The sequence below is a fragment of the Leucoraja erinacea genome, chromosome 10 (assembly GCF_028641065.1).
Source record: "Leucoraja erinacea ecotype New England chromosome 10, Leri_hhj_1, whole genome shotgun sequence".
NCBI lineage: Eukaryota > Metazoa > Chordata > Chondrichthyes > Rajiformes > Rajidae > Leucoraja > Leucoraja erinaceus.
The window spans coordinates 13,410,034-13,433,332 of NC_073386.1; the positions used below are offsets into that span (position 1 = coordinate 13,410,034).

A 23,299-nucleotide genomic window follows, 5' to 3' on the forward strand; every position below is an offset into this window, starting at 1 on the left:
TGTACATGGTATACTCAGGGTGGAGAGGGCAGTGTGCACAGGGTTTAGGGGGCACGGTATACACATGGGTGGCGCAGGGAGGTGGGGCACAATGCATATAGATGGGGTGGATGGGGAATGGATGTGCACAGGGTGGAGTGGGTACAGTGTGTTCACATGGTAAGCAAAGGATGGAGGGGCCATAGGGTGTACACATGATATGCACAGGATGGAGGGGCCAGAGGGTGTACACATGATACGCACAGGGTGGGTGGGGGAGACACAGGGTATTCACAGGGGGTGCACAGGGTGGAGGGACAATGTATATGGGGTGGAAGGGCCAGGGTAAACTCCGGGTGGAGGGACAGGAAACACGGAGTAGGGTGAGGTGGTGGTCATGATGTGCACTGAGTGAGGTGGGGAAGCTGTGCATTGGTTTGGTGGGCATGGTGCATACAGGATAGCGAGGCACAGTCTACGGAGGGCTGGAACTGTCATGTGCAAGGATGAAGAGGCAGTGACTGGAGTGGGTGTGTGGAGGAGGTAGCATCCAGGGTAAGGGTGCAGAGGCAGTACACAGATGGCAAGGTGAGAGGCATGGTCCAGGTGTGCTCATTGTGGGGGCGATGTTGACTGTGTGTTCGGTACAGTGTGGGTAAGGTGTCCTGTGTACATAAGATGGAAGTGACATCATGGTGTGCAGAGTTTGTATTTCCTGGATGTGGAAGGGGGGGGGCATTTTCTCTGGTGGGGAGCAGATGAGTTACAGTTCCTCTGTTCCCTGGGCATTAGGGGTGGCATGATTCCTGGATTCCTTTAGCATATGGGGCATGATGGCTGTGTATCCCTATATTGTGGGTGGGGCTGAATGATTCCTATGTTCTTTACATTCTGAGTTTATTCAGTACCATATTTTTGGCTGCCTAATTGAAGTTCTCGGAAATCGAGATCAATAATATATTTTGCATTACCCCTATTTACTTTTACAAAATTCATTATTGGAAATGTAAAATTTTCCCTTTAAAGTCTTCTGCTGACTACTAATTGTTATATATTTTTCTAGATCTTCATCTATTCTCTTTTGTGGGGATTTCATTATATTCTTTACACATGTAATTCACTGATTCCCTCTAATATTGGTCAATTGACTTTCACATTTAGAAGTAAACAATAATGATGTCTAGCATGTAGGTATTAAGAAGGCTACATTCTGCTAACACAAAATATAGGTCAGTTTAGAGATACAGCTCGGAAACAGACCCTTCGGCCCACCGAGTCTGTGCCAACCAGCGATCCGTGCACACTAACACTGCACACAATAGGGACAATTTACAATTATACCAAGCCAATTAGCCTGCAAAACTGTATGTCTTTGGAGTCTGGGAGGAAACCGGAATAAAACCCACGCAGGTCACAGGGAAAATGTACAAACTCCGTACAGACAGTACCCGTAGTCAGTATCAAACCCGGGTCTCTGGTGCTGTAAGGCAGCAACTCTACTGCTGCACCACCATGCTGCCCATTTTGAAGTAAAAATCTGCTGCGAGGTTGGCACAATGATGCAGCTAGAAGAATGCTGTCTCTAACGCTAACTTTTTGTGATCACGATTTATGGTGCTGTCACCGGAGTTTGCATGTTCTGCTGGTCAGCATGTATGGTGGTGGGCGCATAGAGCAAGCTGCTGGAGGAGGTAGTTGGGGCAGGTACTATCGCAAAGCTTAAGAAACATTTAAACAGGTACATGGAGAGGACAGGTTTCGAGGGATATGGGCCAAATGCAGGCAGGTGGGACTAATGTCGATAGGACATGTTGGCTGATAGGCCTGTTTCTCCACTGTATAGCTGTCTTACAGTGCCAGAGACCTGGGTTCAATCCTGACTACGGGTGCTGTCTGTGTGAGTTTGTCCGTTCTCCCTGTGTGTGGGTGTCACAGAGTGTGTGGGTTTTCTCTGGGTACTCCGGTTTCCTCCCACACCCCAAAGACGTACAGGTTAGTTAGTTTCGGTAAAAATTGTAAATTGTAAACTGGTGTGCTAGGGTACGAGGTGCTAGTGCTAGTGTATGGGGTGATTGCTAGTCAGTGAAGAGTGGACCTCTAAAAAAGGTCTGTGGGTAATGGGATAGTTGAAAATCAGAATGATCTGCTGCAAGTATCACTTGATTCTAGATCGATTGTTAATTGACAATTCCTTTTATATGCAAGAATATTGAGTGAAGCTGGATAACAAATAAACAATGAATGATGGCAAAAGTGGGATTTAATGGCCCTTTCTGGTCCAATGTTTTAGTGGGACAATGTGATTTTCTTGTGTTGTCGGATATTTATGTGTATTATATTTTTCCTAGGTGGAAGAAGCAGGACAGGTTTTCCTGCTTATGAAGAAGGAATATCGGATATCCCGCAACGTGAGATTAGCTTGGTTTCTCAGCAAGCTCAATCAAAACATTCGCCCAATGTCGCAGTCAGAGCTCGTGAGTGAAAGGACTGGGCCTGCATGTGGGGGGAAGCTGGGATTTGTTAAAAAAAACATGAAACCAGACATTATTCTTGCCTGCCTCTAGCAATCTGGGCATGCACCCTGAAGATCAGCTGTATGAGGAACTGAAATGAGCTCGATATGCATGCTCAGTATCACATACTCACTAAACCTAAAAGTAGAATCAGTGGAAACCAGTGCTATTTTTGTACTCAAAAAGATGCTGATACACATGTTAATTAAAAAATCAACAATTCTTTTCCATCAATATAACCCCCTCTTCTGATTTAAATTCATGATCAGTCAACTTCTAATGTTATGAGTTTAGTTTATTGTCACGTGTACCGAAGTACATTGAAAAGCTTTTGTTGCCTGCTTAGCCAGTGAGCGAAAAGACAACACATGATTACAATCTAGTCTTCCACAGTGTACAGATACAAAGGGGATAACGCGACTCGCGCTTAGTACAAGATAAAGTCCAGTAAAGTAATGTAATAAACAATTAACTAAACCATATAAAACAACACGTTAAATCTGAAACATTATTAAAATACTATATTCTAAAATAGTCAATGTACAGGATTCTGGCGTAGGTGTTTCATCTCCGCTGATGAGTCCCACCACTGTTGTGTCATCTGCAAATGTTATGATCTTATTGTCCCTGAATCTGGCAGCACAGTCATGTGTGAGCAGTGTGAACAACAGCTGGCTGAGCACACATCCTTGAGGGGAGCCGGTGCTCAACGTGATCGAGCCCGAGGTGTTCTTGCCAACATGGACTGACTGCGGTCTCTCTGTCAGAAAGTCCAAGATCCAGTGACACAGGGTGGTGTTGAGGCCCAGCAGGGTTAGTTTCTCCACAAGTCTCTGTGGGATGATGGTGTTAAAGGCTGAGCTGAAGTCAATGTACAGGATTCTGGCGTAGGTGTTTTTGTTTTTCAGATGAGTGAGTACTGTGTGCAGCGTGGTAGAGATGGCATCTTCTGTGGAACGATTGAGGCGATAGGCAAACTGGAGGGGGTCTAACCACGGGTTGTCCTTAGACAGGGTTCTCCGTGTGTCCATTATGATCAGGACTGGCTGGTCAGTTTGTAAGCAGGGGCTGGCTCTCCCCTTTGGTGTGGTGTTTGCTGCATCAAAACGTGCAAATAAATTGTTCAGTTTATCTGGAAGAGAAGTGTCGGTGTCAGTTGCCTTGCCTTGTACCCCGTCAGTGTTTGGATTCCCTTCCACATCCTCCTGGTGTCTCCCGTGTCCCTGGATTTTCTTTGCATAGGCACGTTTCGCTGCCTTGATTCCTTCTTCCAGTGCAGCCCTGGTAGATCGAAGTGCGGCTGTGTTACCGGCTCTGTAGGCTGCAGGTAAGCGGCGCGACTCTCGTCAGCAGCGGCCTCTGCAGCCCGTCCGCGTTTTTATTATTTTTTGTCTATGTAGTTTTTGTTATTTTTTGTCGGGGTGTGTGTGTGTGGGGGGGGTGGGGGTGGGGTGGGAGGGAGGGGGCAAACTTTTAAATCTCTCCCTGCACGGGAGACCCGACCTTTTCTGTCGGGTCTCCATTGTCGTTGGGGCTGCAACGAGGAGCGGCCTCCAACAGGAGAAGACCGGGGACTCTGGTGCCGACGACTCACCTCACCGTCGCGGAGCTGGCCGAGTCAGGAGCTGGTGGAGCGATGGTGGAGCGCTGCTGCTGCTGCGGCCCGACCTCCGGAGATTCGGAGGCTGCAACTGCGGGTCTGGCGGACGGCGGCACCGGGAGCCCGCGGGTCCCTGGAGGGAGACCGCTTTTCAGGGCTCCTGCAACGGCGACTTCTCCCGCCCGAGTTGCGGGGTTGAAGAGCTCCTGGAGCGGGGCCTGACATCACCGCCCCGCGCGGCTTGGAATGGCCGCGGGACTCTGCGAGCGCACGCCGGGGGCTCTAACACCAAGACCCGGTGTGCGACCTCGCACCACCCGGCGTGGCTTTAATGGCCGCGGGACAATCGCCATCGCCATCGCCAGCCGGGGGCTTTGACTTTGACTGACATCGGGGGGGGGGGGGGGGGGGGGGAGAGTGCAGTGGAGAGATAAGTTTTTTTGGCCTTCCATCACAGCGATGTGATGGATGTTTATGTAAATTATGTTGTGTCTTGGGTCTATTTGTTTGTAATGTATGGCTGCAGAAACGGCATTTCGTTTGGACCTCAAGGGGTCCAAATGACAATTAAATTGAATCTTGAATCTTGAATCACGGGCCCTCAGCAGCGAGCACACCTCTGCTGTCATCCATGGCTTTTCATTTCCACGTGCAGTGAAGGTTTTAATGACAGTGACATCCTCGGTGCACTTAGTAATATAGCTGGTTACAGTTTCTGCATAGTACTCGATGTTGATGAGATCATCATAGGATGCTGCTGTTATGAACACATCCCAGTCAGTGTGCAGGAAGCAATCCTGCAGTGCTGAGGCTGCTCCCTCTGGCCAGACCCTGGTGTGTTTTCTCTCCGCTCTGACTTGTTTTTGCAGTGGTCTGTAGGCTGGTGTTAAAAACACTGAAATGTGGTCAAAGTGGCCCAGGTTAGGGCGTGGGGCTGCCTTGTAAGCCTCTGGGGTGTTGGTGTAAACCAAGTCCAATATGTTCTCTCCCCTGGTCTCAAAATCCCCATATTGCTTGAATTTTGGGAGCACAATCTTAAGGCTGGTGTGATTAAAATCCCCGGCCACCACAATAAAGCTGTCAGGATATTTGGTCTGGAACTTACTGACGGCATCATGCAGGGCTCCCAGTGCTTCATTGGCCTTAGAATTTGCGTTAGCATTTAAATGTATGTTGGGGTATTTGCTGGAAGTAAAATAGCTTGGAAAATCTGCCAGTCAGAGACTGCCAAAGTCCTGTGGATGCCAGAGTTTAACTATATATTGTAAACTTTTGCATTAAACAATCATAAGACATAGGAGCAGAATTAAACTATTCGACCCATTATGTCATTAAAAAACCCATTTGATCGTGGCTGATCTATTTCACCCATTGTAGATTGGCTATTTCATACTAGCCAATTATAGTGTTTATTAGTAGTAACTCTGCCTCCTATGTTCTTCATATTATCAAGAGCTTGCTTACACTAGTTAGAATGAATAGCAGCTCGGAGATGTGATGACTACAGATCCTTGCTGTATGTAGATTGCTGTATGTCAGAGAGTGAATCTTTCCCATTCCGCTAATGTTTATCGGGTTTTATTTTCTTCTTTTTTTTGTGTGTTTTTTAATCTTAATCATGGCAAACTCGTGTCGCCGTCCAAGTCCTCTGATCTTTGATTCTGACATTGCTGAATGCTGGTGTCTTTTTGAGCGTGACTACACTCATTTGGCTCGCATCATTCATCAAAATTACCCCCCTGTTTAATTTGGTGGGATGAATGAATCGTGCTGACAACTTCACTTTTGCTCCTGCTGTTTTGGAAAATGACGGTCGGGTCAGAGTGCCTTGCGGTTGATCAGAAAGAGCTGTGTGGCCTGCCCTCTAACTACATTATTGAACTACATCATTAACTCACCCAGGATAAGCAGGTGAGAGCAATGCTTGACAGCAAGCCACGAGGTGAGCTCCTTTGCAACACTGATTTAACCTTAGAACAAGCAGAACATGCCGGTCGTATTTCTGAGATAACGTCTCCCCATATTGACTCTGCGCCCTTCAGTCAACGTTCGCAGCATAGTGTTAATCTTACAGACCTCTCCCCTCGCAACCCCCGTGCTGGGTCTGCAGTTTGTCGTCAATTCTGTGCTGCCTATGGGGAAAACCTGCAATTTCTGCCTTTACAACAGCTACTCTCTCAATATAAAGAACTGTTTAACGATGAGCTTGGCAAATACCACAGTGCTGTTGATCCCAAAGTTACTCCTGTGGTCAGAGCGCCACATCATGTTCCGTATGCCATGCGCGACCGAATACACACTGAACTCAAGCGCATGGTCTCCATGGGTGTTATTGCTGATGTTACTGACCCGTCTGACTGGGTTTCCACCCTGGTCGTTGCAACAAAGAAAACCAAGGAGGAGATCCGTATCTGCATAAACCCCAGAGATCTTAACACTGCCATCAAACGCCCGCATTACCCAATGCGAACGATAGAAGAAGTTGCTGCCCAAATAGGCAACGCAGCAGTATTCTCAGTTCTGGATGCCAAAAGCACGTTTTGGCAGATTCCACTGGACCCAGATTTGTCCAAACTCACCACGTTCGGCACCCCCTTTGGCCGATACAAATATCTGAGAATGCCCTTTGGCATCAACTCCGCCAGCGAAGTTTTCCAATGCACTATGGAACAATTGTTTGCAGAAAACCCACGCGCTATCATTGTTGATTATATTCTCGTCTACGGACACGATCTGGCTGAACATGACGCCAATCTGAAGAAAATACTTGACCGTGCCAAAGATATTCATCTTAAACTCAATCCCCTGAAGTGCAGGTTTCGAGTTCCAGAGGTTACTTTCGTCGGACATGTGTTCACAAGTGATGGTCTCAAACCAGACCCGTCGAAAACTACAGCTATCAACAAAATGTCTGTTCCTACTGACGTTGTGAGCTTACAAAGGTTCCTCGGAATGTTCAACTACCTTGGTACATTTATTCACAACCTCAGCGACATATCTGCCCCCCCTGCAGGGAACTGACACACAAGGACGCGGCTTTTGACTCTCAAATTGCAGCTGGCTAGCGCACCTACTCTCGCCTACTTTGCTTTGGAATTACCAGTAACGCTCACCTGGGTGCAGCGTGGCTACAGACCACTACCGATGGCGATTTCAAGCCCGTTTCGTATGCACCCCGTAAGCTGACTGACACTGAACAGCGTTACGCCCAGATTGAAAAGGAACTGCTCGCAGTAGTTTTCGCCTGAACTAAATTCAAGGACTTTATCTTTGGAAAGTCTGTGACTATCGAGACTGACCACCAGCCGCTGGTCACCATTCTGAACAAACCCATCCACGCTGCCCCAGCACGACTACAGCAAATGATGATGCAACTACAGCGATTTGATTTCAGCATTGTCTACAAGAAAGGCAAAGACATGCTCATAGCAGACACGCTATCTAGAGCCCCGCGTAAAACCAATGAACAACAACTCTCCGAACAGGACCAATTCTCAGTATTGAAAGTCCCATCGTTGTGCAAAGTTTTTAAAAGCTTGGCTGGTGAACTGTCAGCCGTTGTCGGACTGGATACGTGCAGGGGAGCCGACAGTAATGAAGGTTTTGTTTGTGCCAACTGACTGTCTGAGCAGCCTAGCAGAACACACGGCTGCTGATGAGACCTTACAATTGCTTTCTGCTGTCATCCGGCGCGGCTGGCGGAATAAGCAACACAGCACCCTGCTCGAGATACGCCCATACTTCCTGGTTCACGATGAACACGTATTACAGTACGGAATTATTGACAAGGGCCACAAGGCAGTGGTCCCAGCAGCCCTCTGGGACAAATACTTTGACGACATCCACAGGGGCCACCCTGGCGTGGAGGCAACCCTCCAATGGGCGCATAGCATGTTTTACTGGCCCGGAATGACCAAATACATACGAGAAAAAAACGAAGTTTGCGCCATCTGCAAAAGTCTGACGCCACATCAACAAAAGCAGCCTCTACTGCTGCATCCAGAACCCCTTCTCCCGTGGTCCACGTTAGCCATTGACATCTTCGAATGGCATGGGAAACACTATCTAGTCTTTGTAGACTCTTACTCCGGCTGGTTTGAAGTCGACTTACTTCAAACCACTACTTCTGAAGCAGTAATCGGAAGGGTTTGCAGGCCACCCGTTAGATATGGCGATTTTGTGTAATTCTGCAAATGTATTATTAACATCCCTCCTATATTGCTTAGCCACCGGTGCTTCTTTTGTTTCTACACGGATGGATGTAGATTGGCTATTACACACTAGCCAATTATAGTGTTTGTTAGTAGTAACTCTGCCTACTACGTACTTCATATAATCAAGAGCTTGCTTGCGCTAGTTAGAATGAATAGCAGCTCGGAGAGGTGATGGCTGCAGATCCTTGCTGTATGTAGATTTAATAAATATGTGTTGTATCTTGATGTGTGTTCGAGTCGACTCATTACACCCATTCTTCTGTCTTCTAACTGTAACATTTGATGCCCTTACTAATCAAGAACCTATCAATCTCTGCTTTAAAAATACCCAAGGACTTGGCCTCCACAGCCATCTGAGGCAATAAATTACACCCTCTGGTTAAAGAAATTCCTCCTCAACATTCTAAAGGTATGTCCATTTATTCTGAGTGTACCCTCTGGTGCTAGGCTTCCACCAGCACTGGAAACATCTTCTGCACATTCACTCTATCTAGGCCTTTCATTATTTTATAAGTTTCAATGGGATCCTCTCTCATATTGGAATTTCACCATGGCAAATTTCACAACATGAATTCCCGTTCAGCTTTTTTTGATAAATTGTAGTTAACACAAACATTACCACGTGTTCTAGGGAGGCAATGGAAGAGTCTTCAGTCGTTGCAGTTTTCCTACTTTCTTTATTAGATAAATGCCAGTTTTACACCAGAGCTTTCGTTATGAGTAAAATGTGGAATTGTATGTATTTTTAAAATGAATGGCACATATATTTTCTTACAACAATGTAATAATTTGACATTTTGTCTTTTTTTATAGCTCAACTCCAAGAATGAACTGGATGTTTTCAGTGTCCTACCAAAGGGCTGGCAGCAGGGTGACCCTGTTACTGCTCACACTTACCAATTAGTACCCTCAACCCATATTACCTTTCTTGCTCAGCGATATAGGTTTGTTATTGAACTGGATCTCAGTCCATCCACGGGGATTGTGGTAAGTAATTGTCTTATTGGAAGGAGAACACTGGATAACTTTGCATCTGATAAACATTGTGCACTTAATTATCATTTAAGTTGATGGCATAAGATGTACGCTTGTTACAAACGTTTTCTGCTCATTCTTAGGAGAAAACAAAAGTTCACATCATAATTAAGAATCAGGGTAATGTAACAGTGGTTCTTAATAATTATTTGGAGCCTGACTTACTGAGTATTTCCAGCATTTCATTCTGATGTCCAGCATCTGGAGACTTTTTTTACATTTCCAGAGCACAGCTGCAGATACAGCAAGGGTGGTCACAAAAAAACAAACTCGAAGACGTGCAGATGTTAAGGGGTTGTATGTCTGGAGGAGGTTACAGAAATGGGTTGGGGCAAGATTCTGGATGGATACAAAAATAGGGGTGGAAATTTAAAAACTGGTTGCAATACTTTAAAAGTAATCAATTGAAGTACTGAAAAAGTTAAGGAAAAATTCTCCCAATGACTTGCTTTTGAGGTATTGCTATAATGTTTGGCCTAGGGATATATGGAAGGTGAAAGGTTCTTCATAGATCTGTGATTACTTACTTTTTGACTATGCCTGCTGTTGTATTATGCACAATACACAGTATTTTATTTTATTCTTCACATGTTTAAATTATATTGTTTTATTTTTAATTATCTACTGTATATTGTGTGGTTATCCTTGTGAGCAAAGCACCAAGGCAAATTCCTTGTATGTATACATACTTGGCTAATAAAATTTATTAAATTCAATTCAAATACACATTTGAAACTAGTTATTGAGGGTTTTCTCTTTTCCAACATATTTACTTCTCACATTAAGTGAAACTTTTTTGTTTGTTTCTCCAGGATGATTCCACTGGTGAGCTGATCTTTGATGAAGTATTTCACGCACTCTCTAAATGTTTGGTGGAATTGTTGCGACCATTTAAGATCCCAGGTACAGACATAGTGTTTCAGCCTGAGATCTTCATTACAATCCTTGCTTATTCTTCCATCATAGGACTTCAAACTCATCAGGTGAGTACCTTTTTTGTTAATTTTGAATATCCCTTTGCCTTGCCTGAGACTGCCTATTTGTATATAACTTACCAACATTGTGTTAGTGAATTAAAATTATGATATTAAAGATGAAAGGAAGAAAAGTTTTTGGACATACGTTCAAAATTATTGCAGCCTCTGGAAAAGATAAATGATAAATTATTTTTAGAGTAATTCAGCGTGGAAACAGGCTATCTGGCCCTACTTGCCCACACCGAGTAACGTGTCCTATCTACACAAGTAAAAAAACACATTTGAAATCTGATATGGAAACACAATGATTTAAATAGATGGGACTTTTTGTTTAACATGCATCTGCATAGCGAGAAATAGAGTTAGCATTTCTTCAGAAGGGTTGTTAGCATGAAACATAATTCTGTTTCCCTCTCAACAGCATTACCAGATGCTGTCTAAGCCGCTGAATAGAGTCATAGTCAATAAGTGTTTTAGTTGCCTAAACTACGAAGCGTTTCTATTATTTTCTTTTTGTATGTTCATGCATAACTCCGTATTCTTTTTCTATATATTTATAGGATAAAATCAGAAGTAATTTCTGCACACAATTCATCCACTTTGGCTACATATTTCTTTAGCTGGAATACCCATGTAAATGCCGAATGCATGTGCTTTATCTACCTTTTATATGTTGATTAATCTTTATCTTCTCTCAAGAGAACAAAGGAAATGGAGGCAGTAGTAGACTATTCACCCCCTGTGCCCACTTTGCTATTCAAAATGAGCATGGCTGATCTTTCTCCTCAGCACCATTTTCATGCTCAGATCTTGTGTCCCCTGGCTCTCTTAAGATCTAAAAATCTATCGATCTCTATGAATATGGCCAGTGACAGCCTCCACAGCCCTCTCGGGTAAAAAAAAAAAACCCAGTCTGCTTGTGCTCTCCTCTTGTAACAAACCTAGCATTTCACTAAAGTTAGGAAAGGGCGTTCACATCACGGCCCTGTTTCCAGTAATCTTTCCACCACCACGCACAAGAAGCGCAAGACAGACACCATTGTACGCAGATGCCGAGAAGTGTGTTCAGCTCTGGCTGAATAACTTCTAATCTTGTGTGTGGACTCGATAAGAAGTAATTAGTTGAAGCAATGGCAGTAAATAGGACAATCGAGGTATGGATACCATTCTGCTTTATTTTAGATGCAAGTCCTTTCCAATGATACAGAAGAGCGCATCTTTCACCACTTGCATTTGGAGCAATTAAAAATCCAGTCCAGGTGGTCATGATGAAATTTCTGATTCCAAATTCCCTTGTTAGTATCAATCCTCTTCAAGATACAAATGGAACTAAACAAATTACAGTCCCAAATCAAAAATAGTGGAAAAGAAAATGAAGTAGGATTCCAATACTGGTTGAGGATAGGAATTCAAAACACGCAAATAATGTATTTAAACTATTGTCTCGTTGAATGTGTAATGTGCCTAGTTGGAAGAAGACATACAATTCTTTGACTGAGTATAGAAGTTGGGATGTAATATCAAAATTGTACAAGGCATTGGTGAGGCCAATTCTGGAGTATGGTGTACAATTTTGGTCGCCTAATTATAGGAAGGATGTCAACAAAATAGAGAGAGTACAGAGGAGATTTACTAGAATGTTGCCTGGGTTTCAGCAACTAAGTTACAGAGAAAGGTTGAACAAGTTAGGGCTTTATTCTTTGGAGCGCAGAAGGTTAAGGGGGGACATGATATAGGTCTTTAAAATGATGAGAGGGATAGACAGAGTTGACGTGGATAAGCTTTTCCCACTGAGAGTAGGGAAGATTCAAACAAGGGGACATGACTTGAGAATTAAGAGACTGAAGTTTAGGGGTAACATGAGGGGGAACTTCTTTACTCAGAGAGTGGTAGCTGTGTGGAATGAGCTTCCACTGAAGGTGGTGGAGGCAGGTTCGTTATTATCATTTAAAAATAAATTGGATAGTTATATGGACGGGAAAAGAATGGAGGGTTATGGTCTGAGCGCAGGTATATGGGACTAGGGGAGAATATGTGTTCGGCACGGACTAGAAGGGTCGAGATGGCCTGTTTCCGTGCTGTAATTGTTATATGGTTATATGGTTCTAAACCCAAATCGAACACTCCCAGTTCAATGAGACAATAGTTGGGGCAAGATAGTATAAGCTAATGAATTACAAAAGGTATCTGGAAGAGGTGATGAAATCTGAAGTTACCAGAAATGTTATGTTGGAAATCTGAGACACAAAACACAATGGGTTTTTAATCTGAAATTAGTTGCATTTATTGATGAAGACCGCAATGTGCCTAGTTGGAAGATGACAAACGATTATCCAAGCTTGTGATGGTCACTTCACCAGTTTCAGTCAATTGGCTACTTCAATTTCTCTTGTATGTAAGACTTGGCATTATTTGTCTCTTGGCAATTTCAGGTTCAATTTGGGCTCTGTATATTGCTTCTCCCGAGAGATAAACTCTCTCAGCTATCATCTCTGCTATTTGTGTCATTCAATCTTAGATGGTCCATAGCCCCGTCACAGATCCTCGCTTTGTTCTTTCTGCTCCTTTCCCTCTGAATCTGCCACATAAAAAGTTCTAGCTTTTCCCAGTTCCAATGGAATGTTTAACCTGAAATGTTGATGTCCACAGGTTCTGCTTGACCTGCTAAATATTTCCAGCATTTTGTGTTTTTAAAATTTTCAGCATTTGAAGGATTTCAAATCCAGTACGGATTGCTCCTCGCCTTTTATTGGCATAAGACAAGTTAATTTAAATAAGACCATTCTGGCCAAACTAACTGATTACTTTTTTTTACACTAGTCTATCACATCACTGCTGTTTGTGCCGGGTTGTATGTCATTAGCAAATATTCTTACAACTGAACTTGTCAATGTCTATTCACTATAGGTTTTGGTTCAAGGCTGTCTGTTGGATCAAGCCAATTTAGAAACTTACCACCAGAATATCTATCAACAATTGCGTGCATTTGAAAACAATGTAGCTGAAGTTCTTCAACAACATTATAAACCCAAAGTGCAGGTCTGTATCTCAGAAGCACAGGAATGAAAACTTTAATTGCATAGCATGGTCTGGTGGTTTCTGTGCTAATTGAGTCTTGAGAGGCTAGAGTAAGACATGAAATTTGTATTTTAGTGTGTAACAAAGTGACTTTTATAACGGAGTACTTAATACCTTTCTAATGTGTGTGTTACGTTTGAACCAAGTGCACAAAATAAGGTGGTAAACTGAATCTTAGGTGCAAGGCGGGGAAGCATTCCAAATCAAGAAGTAATAGTTCTGATTTGATAAAACAAGGAATTTACTTATTTATTTCTTCCTTCCCATTGTTAACGAGGACATTCCTTGAAGTACTTTTTGCACCTTGTATTATAAGCAGAAAGTGAAACCATCGAGTACATTGGAGATCTGATATTCTGTGCTTAATAGGACAGCACAGTGGTGCAGCAGATAGTGTTGTGGTCACAATGCTGCAACCACTGAAGCAGTGGCTCTAGGATCTATGCCATTGTGCTACCCAACTGTCTATAACATGTGAATGTTGTGACTTTAGGTCTGTGCTTGATAGCTTTCTCAATTGAGTCACTGGTCTCCAGATATTGCAAATTGGATGCTGCAAGGTCTATTTGGCTGAGGTAGACAAAATTGCTGGAGAAACCAGCGGGTGAGGTAGCATCTATGGAGCAAAGGAAATAGGCAACGTTTCGGGTCAAAACCCTTCTTCAGACTTCGGCCTGAAACGTTGCCTATTTCCTTCGATCCATAGATGCTGCCTCACCTGCTGAGTTTCTCCAGCATTTTTGTCTACCTTCGATTATCCAGCATCTACAGTTCCTTCTTAAACATTTATTTGGCTAAGTGTGACTTTGCCACGTTTGAATTTAGTGCCTTGCTCCATCCTAGGTGTTCCTTCCACTTTCATCCTTTCTCAGTTTGAGTCTGGTGCTAACGGTACACCTGAGTGGTTTGCCAAACCAGTTAGCAGTGAACCAGTCATATTTTGACCAGACCAGGTAAAGACAGTAGATTGTTTCTCTTCAAGGACATTGATGATCAGATTTTGGTTTATTTGGCCAATTTATCAGTTTTTGTGATAATTGGACAAATTGCCTTTTTTCCATATCCCAGATTAACAACCCAATTTAAATTCCACAGTTGGTGTGGTTTGATTTGATCTCTTATCTCTGAATCCAGGTGTGCCAATTATTCCAGCAGTTTAACGACACCACCACCACAACTGTACTAATGTCAGATGACCTGTGAGGGATGGATTCACAGGAAGGAAATTGATTAGGATTTCTCTACAAGGTTGCATATTAAAAAAAGTGTTTTCAAATCGTTTAACCTTCATTTTGCTTCATTTACAGTGCATTCAGAAAGTATTCAGACCCCTTCACCTTTTCCACATTTTGTTACGTTACAGCTTTATTCTAAAATGGATTAAATTCTTCTTTTTTTTTTTTTTTAAATCATCAATCTACACACATTACCCCATATTAAAAAAGCAAAAAGTTTAGAAAATTTTGCAAAGTAATTAAAAATAAATAACTGAAAATATCACATTTACATAAGTATTCAGACCCTTTACTCAGTACTTTGTTGAGGCACCTTTGGCAATGATTAAAGCCTCAAATCATCTTGGATATGACGCTATAAGCTAGGCACACATGTATTTGGGTAATCTTTCCCATTCTTTTCTGCAGATCCTCTCAAGCTCTGTCAGGTTGGATGAGGAGCGTCGATGCACAGCTATTTTCAGGTCCCATTAGAGATGTTCGATCGGGTTCAAGTCCGAGCTCTGGTTGGGCCACTCAAGGTCATTCACAGACTTGTCACAAAGCCACCCCTGCATTGTCTTGGCTGTGTGCTTAGGGTTGTTGTCCTGTTGGAAGGTGAACCTCTGCCCCAGTCTGAGGTCCAGAACTCTTTGGAGCAGGTTTTCATCAAGAATCTCTCTATACTTTGCTCTGTTCATCTTTCCCTCGATCCTGACTTGTCTCCCAGTTCCTGCCGCTGAAAAACATCCCCACAGCATGATGCTGCCACCACCATGCATCACCGTAGGTATGGTATTGGCCAGGTGATGAGCAGTGCCCGGTTCCCTCCAGACGTGACGCTTGGCATAAAGGCCAAAGAGTTAAATCTTGGTTTCATCAGGCCAGAGAATTTTGTTTCTCATCATCTGAGAATCCTTTAGATGCTTTTCAGCAAACTCCAAGCAGGCTGTCATGTGCCTTTTACTGAGGAGTGGTTTTCGTCTTGCCACTCTACCATAAAGGCTTGATTGGTGGAGTGCTGCAGATATAGTTGTCCATCTGGAAGGTTCTCCCATCTCCACAGAGGAACTCGAGCTCTGTCAGAGTGACCATCGGGTTCTTGGTCACCTCCTTGCCCAAGGCCCTTCTCCCCCGATTACTCAGTTTGGCTGGGCGGCCAGCCAGCTCTATGAAGAGTCCTGGCGGTTCCAATGTTCTTCCATTTAAGAATGATGGAGGCCATTGTGCTCTTTGGGACCTGCAATGCTGCAGAAATTGTTTTATACCCTTCCCCAGATTTGTGTCTCGACACAATCCTGTCTCTGAGGTCTATGGACAATTCCTTCGTCTTCATGGCTTAGTTTTTGCTCTTTCATGCACTGTCAACTGTGGGACCTTATGTAGACAGGTGTACGCCTTTCCAAATCATGTCCAATCACTTTAATTTACCACTGGTGGACTACAATCAAGTTGTAGAATAATCAATGGAAACAGGATGAACCTGTTATTTTTAATTACTATGCAAAAATTTCTAAACACCTGTTTTCACTGCTTCATTCTGGGGTATTGTGTAGATTGATGATAAAAAAATATGAATGTAATCCTTTTTTTAAATAAGGCTGTAATGTAACAAAATGGAAAAAGTGAGGAGGTCTGAATACTTTCTGAATGCACTGTAACTAGTTGCTACCTGCTATTTTATAAATCTAATCTCTTTTGTCTTGTAATTGCAGTGTGATCGGTCAACTTTATCCCAAGGAGATACTGTTGATGTTTTTTATGATCAGTCTTCACAGAAGATACCTTTTTCCATGGTTACATCTGATATGGGGCTCGTCAACATGATCCGCAATGGCATTCTTGCACTTCAGTTACTGCCATCCAACTCCAGTGCAGGTTAATATTTTTTCCACAAATGTCTTTATAAAAAATCAAAACAATCCTGATGTTTAATTCCTCTGCTTTGTAGAAATCGTATATAAATATGCTTTTTAGAAATAGGCCCTTTGACCCACTGAATCCACGCAGACCTCTGATCGCCCGGCAACGCTAGTTCGATGTTATCCCACTGCGTACGTATTAGGGGCTGTTTTATAGAGGCCAACGATTGCTCTCTTCATATCTCAACCTCGTCTATAGGTTTATTTAGGGTAGGGTATGGAATCTGGGAATCCCATTGTAATAGACATATTTGGACAGTATGCAACTATTGTTTGTTTATATAACATTAGCTCGAATGCCTGAAATGAAGGCAGGTAAGTGCCTCGGGTAAGAGGACACCTGGAGAATAGAAAAATAAAACAGGAAGAAATTCTTAAGATTGAGGTGTCCTCAGACTCTCAGGAGGGGCAGAGGATATTTTGTACATTTAGTCATCCTTTCTCATATGGGTGTTGAATACCCATTGCTAAAGTTCTGCCAAGTGTTTTCCACTGTGAAATGATGTTTGAGCAGTAAACAGCACTTTTCAACTTGATACTATCCAAAATAAAATGGAATGACTTCTTGTGAATTCCACAAAAAAATATAAAGAATTATCTTGGCCTGGAATTTATAATTAAATGTTTAATTGGACCTTCAGCTGAACTCCGTTTTTGTTTCAGTTTTTGTGATTATGAACATTTTAGATGATTAAGGTTAAACATTCATCAAGCAATGGGATTTGTCTGAACCCTGAGCCAGAAATAGATACCAAAATAATAATTGTAATATAAGATAAGGTTCACTTTTTGTCAGTGGACTTGTGTGGCAGCAGTGCATTGTCCTTGCAATATTCCCATTAAATGATATTTACTTGCTTCCCTTACAGGTATAATAATCATTACTGACGGTGTAACAAGTGTACCAGATATTGGAGTGTGTGAGACGTTGTTAAACCAACTACGCTGTGGGATGATTGCCTGTTCCTTTATACAGGTAACTTAAAAAAAACAAGTCTTTGACCTCAAAATAGCAGGCTGTTTTTGTATGGTGCAACTATTATTTTGCTTTTTGCAGGTTGGAGGTGTGTACTCGTATGATTGCAGTTTTGGTTATGTACCGAACTTGGAACTAATGAAATTCATTGCCATGGCAACATTTGGCTCGTACATGCCCACGTGCCCGGAAATTACTGAGAATAACCTGAACATGAATGCCTGTCACAAAGCGTTCCTACTGTACAGCTTCTTGAGACCTGGAGAGTCCATGAACCCAGAGTATTACTGTGGCAAGTATATTGACAGAAATTTCTAGGATGTTTGCAAGAATTGATAGTTTTTGTTTTATACACATTGCTTTTCTTCTTTAAACCTAGTGTCTCAGCACAAACTATTCAATGAACACCTCGTGTCTGCCAGCAGTAATCCTGCACTGGCCATGAGACGGAAGAAGCACGCTGAGAATGAGGTGCATGCAGACCTCGTCAGTGTTGTGTCTGTAAGATTGCGGGAGGGCTACACTGTGAAGGAACTTAATATCACCAAAGGTAAATAAAAATGCTGTTATTGGTCAAACCTTTGAGGAGGACATTAGTGTGATAGGACGTGGTAGAGTCGCTGAGTGGGATGGATTCAGTTGATTGGGTGACTGTGAAGATTGTGCAGTTAGATTTCATGATAGTGTGATCACAACTAAGTACTGTTACTATCAAGGCAAAACTAACTTTGGAGAATTGGATTTCACAGCCAAGACCTGTAGAGTTTATCTTCAACTAAATGTCTTGATAGGGACTCTTTTGGTTGACTTTGGTTCAACTATGGGATGATATATGTTTTTTTATTAAGTACGCAACATAAGAGTGTGCTGAAATGCAAGATACTTTGCTTTTTTTCCCAGTAATCTGAAATTCAAGTATTTATTGTTCATTTTCTATTCTTAATGCAATGACCTTGTGTAAGATTCTGTAGGGGAATGAACACCATTCATTTAGTTCTAGTCCTTGTTCTGCGAAGCCAAAGCTTTTCTGCCAATACCAGGAGATGTGTTGGAGAATGAGGGCACATTCTCCACTTTCTGGATAAGTGCAGCACTAACACCACTCGGAGCTTAACACCATTTGGAACAAGGCAGCTCACCTGATATCCAGCTCACCATTTGCATGTTTACTCCCTCCACTGACTGATGTTTTACCAAGAGGACATTATGTACCACAGTAGTACCTTTCATATTCTGCCGGACAGAGATCGGAAGGGCATGGTGCATGGGAACCACAAGTTCCCCTTCTTCTCACATACTTTTCAAATCTAGAAATGTGTTGTTAGTCATTTTGATACTTGGTCTGAATCTTGAAGCTAGCCACCCAACCACACTGGGACTGTTTCCACCAGAAATGTACAGCTCACAATGCACGAATGAGCACGAGGAATGCTCTGCCATGAAAGGTTTGAGGCCAAGTGGCGAGAGGTGGGTTTGATATGTAGGCATTTCATGGCCAGTTTCCATGCTGTATGATTCTACAAATTTGTAACTGATCCATCAGTTCCAGAACCATTCTGGTAAATGCCTTGGTTTTTATTTTTGTTTATTTATGGGATGAGGTGTTATTGGCATTGCTCTTATTGTTTCAACATCTGGAAGTTTGGAATAGAAACATAGAAATTAGGTGCAGGAGTAGGCCATTCGGCCCTTCGAGCCTGCACCGCCATTCAATATGATCATGGCTGATCATCCAACTCAGTATCCCGTACCTGCCTTCTCTCCATACCCCCTGATCCCCTTAGCCACAAGGGCCACATCTAACTCCCTCTTAAAACATAGCCAATGAACTGGCCTCAACTACCCTCTGTGGCAGAGAGTTCCAGAGATTCACCACTCTCTGTGTGAAAAAAGTTATTCTCATCTCGGTTTTAAAGGATTTCCCCCTTATCCTTAAGCTGTGACCCCTTGTCCTGGACTTCCCTAACATCGGGAACAATCTTCCTGCATCTAGCCTGTCCAACCCCTTAAGAATTTTGTAAGTTTCTATAAGATCCCCTCTCAATCTCCTAAATTCTAGAGAGTATAAACCAAGTCTATCCAGTCTTTCTTCTGATTGGCAAATTTGGAAATGTTACAGTATTCCAATAACCAAGTCATTTATATACATCCTAAGCACAGCAATCATGACACTGAAGATTGTGGAACAGTGCATTCTATCATCCCTCGAATCTGAAAAAAACAAAACATTTTGTTTAACTTTCTACTTTTTTATCTTAGTCACAGAGTCATCCAGCAGAGAAACAGGCCCTTCGGCTCAACTTGCCCATGCCGACCAACATGCCCCAATTGACCTTAAGCCATTTAAAAAAATCCCTGCTGGCAATTAACCATACTGCTCCATGGTCCTGACTTTTTATGGTCAGCCTTTTATGTGGGAGATTTGTGATTTATATATTTTCCCTTTTGTTCATTTTCCGATGTTAGCTGGAACTCAGTTAGAAGTCAAGCTGGTGCTTCTTTGGAAACAGAACATGAGAATCGAGTACCTGGTGGTAGCTTCTTGGCCCCTGGATCCAACCAAGCGTTTGACCTGGGTGGAGGTAACAATGGAGGGCAGCTATGACATGCTCCATGATATTAGCTGTACCATAAGGAAACCCATTACTAGCCCATATCGCACCACAGTAATCCGTCGTTTCTGGACGACTCTGCAGAGGTAAGTACATAGAATGACATGGTTTTAATAACAGGTGAGAATTGTAAATACTAGCAGAACAATGTTTTGATTTGGAAGAAAGAGAGAGCAAAAGCTCTGAGTTCCTGTGTATAAAAAATAAATAGGCTGATGTCTATTTTCTATACTTTCTCAGCATTAATCAGACGGATCAGATGCTGGTGCATCTCAAATCTTTCAACACAATTCCTGAACACTACACTATCCCGGAAAGCACCAAGAATGGGGTTCCGTTATTCTACATCCCTCCAGGGTCTACAGCACCGGTATTTTATAGTTTGCTATATGTTGCTAATATATAAACTGATCTTTGAAGAAATATAATAAATGTTATGGAAAATATACAGTGTTGTCCATAATGTTTGGGACAAAGACCCATCTTTTATTTATTTGCCTCTGTAATCCACAATTTGAGATTTGTAATAGAAAAAAAAATCACGTGGTTAAAGTGCACATTGTCAGATTTTATTAAAGGCCATTTTTGTACATTTTGGTTTCACCATGTAGAAATTACAGCTGTGTTTATACATAGTGCCCCATTTCAGGGCACCATGATGTTTGGGACACATGGCTTCACATGGCTTCACAGGTATTTGTAATTGCTCAGGTATGTTTAATTGCCCCCTTCATGCAGGTATAAGAGAGCTCTCAGCTCTTTGCTCCAGTCTTTCCATCACATTTGGAAACTTTTCTTGCTGTTTATCTACATGAGGACCAAAGTTGTGCCAATGAAAGTCAAAGAAACCATTATGAGACTGAGAAACAAGAATAAAATTGTTAGAGACATCAGCCAAACCTTTAGGCTTACCAAAATCAACTGTTTGGAACATCATTAAGAAGAAAGAGAGCACTGGTGAACTTACTAATCACCAAGGGACTGGCAGGCCAAGGCTGATGACAGAAGAATCCTCTCTTTAATGAAGAAAAATCCCCCAAACACCTGTCCGACAGATCAGAAACATTCTTCAGGAGTCAGCTGTGGATTTGTCAATTATCATTGTCTGCAGAAGACTTCATGAACAGAAATACCGAGGCTACACTGCAAGATGTAAACCACTGGTTAGCCGCAAAAATAGGATGGCGAGGTTACAGTTTGCCAAGAAGTACTTGAAAGACAACCATAGTTCTGGAAAGAGGTGTTGTGGACAGTTAAGATGAAGATTAACTTATATCAGAGTGATGGCAAGAGCAATGGAGGAGAGAAGGAACTGCCCAAGATCCAAAGCATACCTCCTCATCTGTGAAACACGGTGGTGGGGGTGTTATAGCCTGGTCATGTATGGCTGCTGAGGGTACTGGCTCACTTATCTTCATTGATGATACAACTGCTAATGGTGGTAGCATAATGAATTCTGAAGTGTATAGACACATCCTATCTGTTCAACTTCAAACAATGCCTCAAAACTCATTGGTTGTGGTTCATTCTACAGCAAGCCAATGATCCCAAACATACTGTTAAAGCTACAAAGGAGTTTTTCAAAGCTAAAAAATGGTCAATTCTTGACAGGCCAAGTCAATCACCCGATCTGAACCCAATTGAGCATGCCTTTTATATGCTGAAGAGAAAACTGAAGGGGACTAGCCCCCAAAACAAGCATGAGCTAATGATGGCTGCAATACAGGCCTGGCAGAGCATCACCAGAGAAGACACTCAGCAACTGGTGGTGTCTATGACTCGCAGACTTCAAGCAGTCATTGCATTCAAAGGATATGCAGCAACATACTAAACATAACTACTTTCATTTGCATGACATTGCTGTGTTCCAAACACGGTGCCCTGAAATGGAGGCACTGTTGTAATTTCTACATGGTGAAACCAAATTGCATAAAAATGGCCTTTATTAAAATCTGACAATGTGCTCTTTAACCACATGTGATTTTTTTAAATAATAACGCGTTTGTTCCTTTAATACAAAACCTTGATTTACACGCTGTTGTTTTCAGAATAACAAGCTCAAATGTTTTGCTGACAGCATAGTATAGTATAGTATTTCTTTATTGTCATTTTCCTGAGTACTCACATACCCAGAGGAAACAAAAAAACGTTGCTCAACCAGTGTCCATTCAGTGTGCAGTAAAAAATAAATAGAAATAAAAATACATATATCATGAACAAATTAAACACTCTACTCTCTACTAAACATCAACAGGCGTTCCGATCGGCAGCGGCACGACAGTGGCTCTGCTGCAGTGTGTCCAGGTTGATGGTTGGTGCGCTATACTTTGGCAGGGGGCAAAGTCCGTTTATCAGTCTTATAGACTGTGGGAAGAAGCATAGTCATATATGTTTAATTTACCCATTTTTGAATTGCATGCTGCTTTTCAAGCACATAACCCCCGCATAAAACTGTAATTGATATTGTGGACATATAATCTATGCATACAGGAGGCAAAGTAACTGCAAAATGTGACAAAAAATTGCATGGATAATGAGTGTCTCCCGCAATGTACTGTTAAATGTGACCTTTCCATCTGTTTCTATTTAAAAGTACTCTTGACCGTGGATATTTGCATAACTCCCTTTTGAGTATCCTTAGTTCCATTAAAATAATGCCAGCAAACTTTGCTTTTCAGTTTGTAAGCTTGCCAACTCAGTGGTAAGGTTTAGAGGAAGGAAAAGGGAAAAGATGTTGCATTTTTCAGAAGCCTGTCAAGATGATTTTGATTGAACAAATTTCGGGAATAAACATTATAGTTTAAACGTGGTCAGACCTTTAGTGATTTGTCATGTCTCTAAAGTGAAACATTAGCTAATCAATAATTAACTATTCCCTCAACAGAGGATGTGCAGTTGTCGCTTGGTTAAGTAACTGGACAAACACTCTGAGACCTGTTCGATTTATGTGGAGGGCTTGAATGTGTATAACACAATGCTATCTGGGCAATTGAGATTGAATTAATTAAGTATAACAGCATTGGTGAACAAGAAAGCTACCTTTATAAAAAAATCCTTTCCTGATCTTGCCTGCCTATAGTTCCAGACACATGGCAGATCGAAACAAAAGATTTGATGCACTGAGGTATAACAAATTCTTAATGTGCAAGTAACAATGAAACAATAGGGTTTTTTGTGTC

General features: G+C 42.3%; 2 protein-coding genes across 3 annotated transcripts in view; one reads left to right on the forward strand and one right to left on the reverse strand.

The window, feature by feature from the left end:
- The window catches only part of med8 (mediator complex subunit 8), a 39,636-nt gene that overhangs the window by 16,177 nt on the left and 160 nt on the right, over positions 1-23,299 (reverse strand). The window lies entirely within an intron of this gene.
- Positions 1-23,299, forward strand: part of szt2 (SZT2 subunit of KICSTOR complex) — a 174,926-nt gene that overhangs the window by 453 nt on the left and 151,174 nt on the right. The window contains 10 exon segments of the mRNA XM_055641515.1: positions 2,328-2,453; positions 9,120-9,293; positions 10,154-10,324; positions 13,226-13,357; positions 16,326-16,488; positions 17,402-17,508; positions 17,590-17,800; positions 17,888-18,058; positions 19,975-20,206; positions 20,361-20,490. Coding sequence (XP_055497490.1) covers positions 2,328-2,453; positions 9,120-9,293; positions 10,154-10,324; positions 13,226-13,357; positions 16,326-16,488; positions 17,402-17,508; positions 17,590-17,800; positions 17,888-18,058; positions 19,975-20,206; positions 20,361-20,490 — 1,617 coding nt within the window.